The sequence below is a fragment of the Protomyctophum parallelum genome (genome assembly GCF_964188405.1).
Source record: "Protomyctophum parallelum genome assembly, chromosome: 22".
NCBI classification, from domain to species: Eukaryota; Metazoa; Chordata; class Actinopteri; order Myctophiformes; family Myctophidae; genus Protomyctophum; species Protomyctophum parallelum.
In genome coordinates this window covers 7,950,517-7,958,946 of record NC_139714.1, presented here as the reverse complement: position 1 = coordinate 7,958,946, position 8,430 = coordinate 7,950,517, and the positions used below count along the sequence as shown (strand labels likewise).

The following is an 8,430-nucleotide window of genomic DNA, read 5'->3' as shown; positions in this document are numbered from 1 at the left end:
ACACAATATATATGTGATTAATTATGTATGCCTGGTAAAAGGTTTTGTTTTACTTAAAAACAACCAAAAATGTAGAAATGCACTGTAATAATATAATATAAATATATATATAAAAAATATATATATATTATTATTATAATATATATCAAAATTGTACAACTTACTATAGAACTATATACAATAGTTAATGGTAGTCTTGACTCTTGAGTACTGTAGTGTACGATCATGTAAAGTGGTCGTGGTCACGCGAGGCCGCGTACGTGCGTGCACGTGCGTGAGTGACGTATCCTACATGGAGAGGATTATAGTCCCGCCCCCCTCTCTATACTCCGCTCCTCCTGTCTGTCTGTATGCTCTTGGTCGTTCCCCCAGCGACACCCACAGGGCGACACCACCGTCACCGTGCTGCTGCTACCAGGTTGGCTGAGAGGAGAGCCCCCTCCACACACACTCACACACAGGCGACACAATACTGACAGCTGCCCGAGCACACTGAACCATGGAGCGGGGAGAGATGGAGCACAGAGACGTCGAGTTCAACATACTGCTGGCTACCGATTCCTACAAGGTAAGCCCAGCAGCTGAGACAGTTATTAATCACACAATGGACCGCGGACATGAATAACATGAAGGAAGGAGGTGGTTTTATTTCATCATCGGCGGCACTACCGGAGGCCATCATCACGCTGCCCGCTGAGGGAGGCTCGTCTCCCCCCTGTTCACATTATAGGCCGAATATTGTGGAGGAGAGAGCGAGGGGGGCGGGGGGGAGGTTGTAACTAGGGTACCATGGTCACAAAGCACAAGCATCATCCATTGTTATATTTTGACTGGATCCAGGATGGTGGGTGGGAATGTGCAGCCAGTTAGGTGTGATAGCCAAAAATAAATCAGTCACCCCGGCCGGCTTCGCTAGTGCAGTGATGCTATGTAAGCTAGCTATTTTAGCCAACAGGCTAGCAGCAGCAGGGAGCACACAGGACACACTGCAAGTGGTGGCTTGATATAAAATATCGAGGTAGAGGCTGGTTGATGATGATCCCATGGCCCGTTTGGACCGTCGCGCTGTGATTGGCTGGCTAGTTGTCAGGTAACTGCATAGTAGCCCCTTTCGGGACCCTTACCTTTACCGTTACCGTTACCTTATGTGTGTATATATATATATATGTGTGTGTGTGTGTGTGTGTGTGTGTGTGTGTGTGTGTGTGTGTGTGTGTGTGTGTGTGTGTGTGTGTGTGTGTGTGTGTGTGTGTGTGTGTGTGTGTGTGTGTGTGTGTGTGTGTGTGTGTGTGTGTGTGTGTGTGTGTGTGTGATTGGTGTGATTAACCAAATTATTTGGTTAATCACACCACCAAATAGGTTGTATTTTTTATTATTAGATATTAGTTAATGCACAATTTAATAGTACAATTGTAGTATAGTAATAGCATACTATTACTACTATAAGTCTATAACAAAGGACTACTACTACCACCTTTACGTTTGCCAAATTGTCATTCTATTTGCGTGTCAAATTTGGACAGTGCTGTAGCCTGTCTCCGTGACAACCGACTAGCCAATCACATGGTGTCACTTCAGGAGATGGGGTGTAGACTCTTGTCATTAGAAAGGCGGCTTGGTGTTGATCTTAGCATTAGCATACAAGCTAACAAGTGCTGGGCTTCAATCATAGTTGCTGGGTATATGGTGTTAAATTGGGACCATGCATCTCTCACGTGAGAGAGGCTACAATAATACAGTATGGTTTGTGTGAGCTGTAGTTAGACTGGCAAATGAAGACTCAGGGAATTTTTCCATTCCCAGAAAATGAAAAGTGAAACTTACCTGGTTTAGTTTCATTTCTGTGGAAATGTCCTCCTCCATATCACACCAAAGCAGCAATCAAGAGATCCACGTGCTGCTGCGGGACAGTCACGTGACAGGAGTCATGACCTGTTGACCACCCACATAATGTGTGTTGTTGTTTTGTCTTTGTCACAAAGTCAAAGCACTTGTGCAACAAGATAAATATTTTGAGCAACTGGTCAACTGCTATAGAGATAAACATGCACACCTGACACCTGCCAGTGAGGAGCCCCCACCAGGAGGACTACTTCTCCCACCCCAACAGTGTCTTTGTAGATTTGTGCCATGTATAATCCGTGTGTCAGAGGGATGTGGCGGTGGGATGGATGACAGGCCATAGAAAGATAAAGAGTTCTACAGAAATGAAAATGAAAGGGAGTCCATTATAGAGGTCAATGACCACAGATAACCATCTCGTTTGATTTTCTTTACACTGTGTGTGTGTGTGTGTGTGTGTGTGTGTGTGTGTGTGTGTGTGTGTGTGTGTGTGTGTGTGTGTGTGTGTGTGTGTGTGTGTGTGTGTGTGCGCGCGCGCAAACTGTGCATGTGTAAATACTTTATTAGACAGAAATGCAAACTGCAACAGAGTACAATCAAACACGGTTTTGTTTCCATGTGTGCGTGTGAGAAATGGAGATGATAATGAAATGGGGGCAGGTAGAGTGTTGGGTCTGGGTCTGTGACAGGTGCATCACTCAATGTGAGAAATAGTATGAGTTTGTGCCTCATGTGCATCAAGAAACTGCATAGTATAGTTAGAGACTGACAGAGGGTGTATATATGAGACAAGAATATTGTGTGCATGAGATGAGATGGATAGGAAAAGCAAGTGAATAAGGGATCAAAAGGTAAATTGCATTATGTAATTCTGAAATAAGCATCCAGACCAAAGGATTGAGTAACATTCATTTATAGTGGCTTCCAGCATGAGAACCCTGCTGATAAGCTTATAGCCCTGTCCTAGCCTGGGCAGGTACACTCCAGAATGTGTCTACGGAAAGTACAGTAAATGTTGAAAGTTAAGTTCTAGTAGGCTGGACAAGACAACATGTAGCCCCATTAGAAACTTTCCACTGCAGTTCATCTCCAGGCTGTATCTCCCTGAGATGGAGATAAAACTATAGAAAAAGTGCCCCTTGGGGTCTCCACCAGGCCAGGTCAGGTTATTGTGTGGCCTCCTGGTGGCGCTATAATAGGCCAATGTGAAAAGGGTGGTATATATATATATCATGATTTGAGGCTTTTTGTTCAAAACGGGCCAATCCAGCAAACTTTGAAAGCCAATGTTAGCCAATTAGGATGGAATATGAGATATCAGACAGATCCGTCTTGAGCACATGACTATAGAGATAGTACTGTGTAACAATTTGCAGGATGTTTGGACAGAATCTGGCGGAATAACAGTTATAGGTAGAAATGTGAAAATCGGCCTCATGGTGGCGCTATAACAGGCCGTTCTGGAAAATTTGGGCCAGAGGTTTGTCTTTGTGTGTGCAAAGTTTGGCATCGACCGGGATAATTATTAACGGTGCCGGAGATGAGCTGTACACAGACGGACTGACACACACATGGACGGACGGAGTGCAAAACATACTCTTCCCTTGCCTTCGGCTGGTAGAGCCAAAAACAAATGAGGAGAATAGGAGATAGGTCTACTCTATGACCTATCTTGGCTGGGTACCCGAATCTGTGTTTGAGAAACCATAGATAAATTCAACCCAGGTTGAACTTGAAATGATTCATCTTCTTGTCTTCATCTTGTTTTACTGTTGGCCAAGAGAGATTTGCGTCTTGACTCTTCACCATAAGCTATTAAAACGAATGCTAAATGCTATGCACCTGCCACAGGGTACTATGGTAATAGGACAGTGTAGAAAGACAAGAAACAGGGGAGAGTCTAGAGAATTGGGGGGTGAAAATCCGCCACCGGGCTTGGGAGTCGAACCCAGGACATGCTGTATGTATCAAAGCCTACTACGTGATCTTAACCTTGGGTAGACTTAAATTATAAATAATAATAATACCGGTTATACAAGTTTTACTGCAGTCTGCACCTTTTCGATGACTAATTACTATGATATTTAGTTAGTCTTGAATCTCGATATCTTTATTCTGGAAAAGGTGCTGTTTTGGAACTAACCTTTTTGTACAATGTAGTTGGTGGCAGTTACAGTTGAACTGTAAATGCCCATAACCCATTCAGAACGGAAACCCCGTTTGGTGTTTTAAGCATTATGTTATACTTTAGCTATTGAAAAATAGCAGATCTACAAGCTCATAGCGTGGCACTGAGTGCTGCGCTACGAGCTTGTAGGTCTGCTATATTTCTTTAATCCTGAGAATGTGGTGCAAAAACATTTTATGGCACTTTTCCATCGATCCTTTGATTGACATTTTGTTTTGTTTCCTGGTATAGCTCATTAGCATTGGTTAATAAGACCAAACGCCATAAAATCATCAACGTGTCCAGCAAAATAGCTGGGGTACGATTTGAGAGTATGACCTCAATGTATGAGACCCGGGTACTCAGGAAGGGGAAAGCTATTACTAGGTACAATACACAGCCAATACCATCTTTTACCATCAGGGCGACGGTACATGGTACCTTCTCTGCAGTCTAGGGCCTCAAGATCGTTTGTTCCTATAAGTATAGGACTTATGAACAAGCAGGTCCCAAGGCTTGGGCGATATTGATTTTTTTTATATCCGTATTGATGCCGTGAATAATACCGCGATAATCGGTATTATCGATTATCGGCCTTTTTCATTTGGCTGGAACCCGAAATGCTGCCAAACAGCAGTATTTCCAGATTTCTTTACGAACCAACTTGCTAGGACTTGTTACTCTCACCGGCGCCATGTTTTGTTTGCTTTCCTGGGCGGAGGCGGTCCGACAATGCTGATGTAAGTTATTAGGCAAATTATAGTTGTTTTAAAATACTCATTTCATCTCAATTCATCACACAGACACACACATACATAATGTAGACGTTTATTTAAAAAAAAAATCGTTTCCATATTTACATGACAGTAAAATTACGATATTAGTATTTTGACGGTAATCGGTATTATTTATATACTCCGCGATATTACCGATATTGATTTCAAATATTGCGGTAAGCAGTAATATCGGTATATTGCCCAAGCTCAGTTCCGTGCATAAAGTGTGATTTGATGCCTCTTGGAACTATGACTGGTGGCCTTCTGTTGGCATTGTTTCTTTATAGTCAATGTACTGTGTGATCTGTTTGTTTGTATAATATGTTTTCTGTATCCTGAAGATTGCTGTGCACAAGACAAATATCTATCTATCTATCTATCTATCTATCTATCTATCTATCTATCTATCTATCTATCTATCTATCTATCTATCTATCTATCGAAAGCATTTGTAGAATCGTTCTCAGGTCAAAATGGGTCTCATCTTCCATTGTGTGGACCGTCACCCAGAACACTACACTTCCTTGTTGTAGCTCTCTAACCAGGGTAATCAGCCTAGACCTGGGGTACCATCTGCGTTCCAGGACTAGAGGTGACATGGCAGTTTTGAATCGTTGAAATAAAGTAATCTGGGTGCTTGTCAGGCTGGTTGTCAGTCTTGGCACATGTAAGTGATGAAGTTGGTCCCAAACAACATATTTTGATTGAAGACTACTGGCTGGATTGGCACGGAATTTCCACAGAGGATGAACCCTACTGATTTTGATACATCCCGTGGCCTTTCCTTGACTGTAACCAAAGTTTTGGATTGCATACAAGATATAAATCTAATAAGCAGATTGCCCTGAGACTTGGTGAGAACATTTACTGTAAATGCACTGCAAGGTCTTAATTCATCAGTTCTGATTCTGGTGACCCCTTTGGCCTTTCCTCTAGTGCCACCCTTTGGCCAAAGATGCCACATTCACAAAATCTATCTCAAAATCCAGTTGAGTCTAAGAATCGGCATGGCCTCAAGGAGCTGCTAACAGGGTTTTTAGAGTCTAGTTGTGTTTAAGTATGCTTGGTTTACCAACCAGGCCAGTGTCATTTTTTCAGCAGTCACACACAGTGTATTAATAGAATAGGAAGAGCATTAAAATGACTTGTCTATTGTCTAAGTGTCCTTCCTTGAACAAGGCACTTCCCCCAAAAGCTGCATTGGAGCTTCACTTTCTGGTTTTACAAGGCAACTTTCAGATGACTGAACAGAATGTGCTTTGTCAATTTGATGCTGTGTATCTCACACTAAATGAGGGTGGACAACAAAAAGTGTGTTGACGCTGATTCAATTTCATGAATAGTGTCTTTCCCAGGTGAGGGGCGTTTGTATTGTTAAACTAGGGTAAGGTTATACTTGCCTGTTTTCTTATCATCTTATCTTTCCTCGTCTCACCTCTCCCCTGCCAGACAGATTGTCACACTGTCTGTTGTTTAGTTGGGTCAGTCAGTCTACTCTGCAGTTGGAATGTACCCAAACAATCAGTCAGTTAAGGAAGTATTCAGTGAGTCAGTCAGTTCATGAGTCAGGCCGCCTGGATTTGTAGTTATTCAGGCAACTTAAATTAACCATCTTGGCCAGTCAACCAGATGGAATTTAATTTGGTTATTAATTTATGTAACCTGACTTGTTAAACTCTATTGAGTGTCGCTGACATCTTTGATCTGATATGTGATATCACTATCTTGTTATTGTGTCAGCGTGTCCGAGTCATTGAGTCTATGGTGTTTTCAGATGTGTCTTTTGTCTGATGCTTCTACTGACCACCAGTGGTCCTTGAGGGGGTTCCAGGTGGTCCCCAGTTAAATTATGGAAAGTCGGTAACCAAATGGACATGTGGATATGGACCTATATTTTTGTAACTCTTGAGAGTGTAAAATGAAACCGAATGGACCCTCACGGGTCCATTCGGTTTCATTTTATACCCTCAAGAGTTACATTATTGTTAAACATTGGCATTACTTAATTTACAAGAAGTCTACACAATTAGACAATTATCCAACAATAACAAAATATTGAGGCTAAATTGAGACAAAATGTCAGGAAGTAAGTAAGTACATTTTATTTATAGAGCACATTTCACAGACATCATAGTCACAAAGTGCTTCACAACAATAAAACAGAACATGTCAATAGTAATATTAATAATAAGAATAAAAAATAAGGAAACACACATTGATTGTACTAGGGGTTGGTTCAATTAATCAATACGGCAATAATCTGTATGGTATAATTCCTGCCCGATTATCGTACCATATCGACACGGCAAGAAATGCTTTGTGTGACACGGCTTTAACGTCAGCATTGGTTTCTGCCCGACAGTTACAATATTTATGATTAAGTCTTTTGCATTGATCCATCAAAAGTTTAAACATTATTATTATTATTTGTATTTGAACTTCATGCCTTGCGTTTTCTTTTAAATGTTATCAACTAAGTTTAATATTTGTCAAAACATCGGCAATCGGTGGTCTAAGACTCTGCTAAAGTCAATTTAGTAGGACACACGGTCATTATTAAAAATCAATGCGTATCGATCGATACATCTGTATCGTGATACGTGTAGTTTCTGGCGATACCCGGCCTTACGTTGTACGCACACACGCATCACAGTCTGAGACAGTACAGTACTCACATGGTTAACATAACTCTGCAGATCCACACTCTGGCATTGACTTGAGCGCAGTGCAGGAGAGGAGGACACCAGACGCCCTAAAGTGATTCTCAGCCTTTTTTGTTTATTTCTAGGCTCCCCAGTCCCCATTTGACATGAAATTATTTTTATCTCTGGAACTTCAACCTTGACTCTTAAATCCTCGGTGTTCATTCAACTCTCAGATATGTACAAAATGAACAGGTCCACTGAGTTCCATTTGTGAGCTCTCTGAGTTACAGACGCTTTAAGGGTTTAATTCCTAACTATCAGTCGTCTAGTTGGGGACCCCCTGGAAGGCTCTCAAGTAGAATCGGTGGTCTGAACCATCGAATTTGTTCAGAATCATTTGGTCAAATGTATTGAGAGGATAGCACGTCGAGGGTGTGATTGTGCATACATTGTCTGCCTTACAAAACACAACCGGTGGGGGGGCCGGTGCGCATGCTGTAAGAAAATACTGCTTAAACATGTACAGCTGTGTGCCTGCTCTGTTGACCCACCCTCTGTAATTACAGTAAATGTTTACGCACGTGTATTCTCACGTGTTAAATAAATGCCAGTGTGTACTACTGTGTATCTGTTGTGGCAACATGATAGTATTGTGCGGGGTGTGTGGGGGCTCTATTTTGAGTTGAAAGCTCCGAGGGATGGTCACTGGACTGAGGGGGTTAGTGAAACTAAGTAGCATAACCTCTGGACCCAAGTCCGACTGACTCTATTTATAAACTCATACCAAACGGGTTGGGACCATATTAAAAATTCATGTCACGATTATTGTGTCCAAAATATTTGCAATTAACAATGTTATCGGGATAATCAAAATTTGCTTAAATAAGGGAGGTAGCAAATGACAGTCTATTAATAATTATATATATTGGTTGGATGTCGCCAATGACTATGCATGGATGTACAGAATATCAATAATGAATATAAGAATGAATAGCCTGTT

The 8,430-nt window shown here is 41.7% G+C and overlaps 1 protein-coding gene across 1 annotated transcript in view; it reads left to right on the top strand.

Moving 5' to 3' along the window:
• Nucleotides 1-373: 373 nt before the first annotated feature.
• Nucleotides 374-8,430, top strand: part of nampt1 (nicotinamide phosphoribosyltransferase 1) — a 39,938-nt gene continuing 31,881 nt past the window's right edge. Inside the window, exon 1 of the mRNA XM_083758169.1 lies at nucleotides 374-568. Coding sequence (XP_083614295.1) covers nucleotides 500-568 — 69 coding nt within the window. The 5' untranslated portion in view covers nucleotides 374-499. The remainder of the gene's footprint in view (nucleotides 569-8,430) is intronic.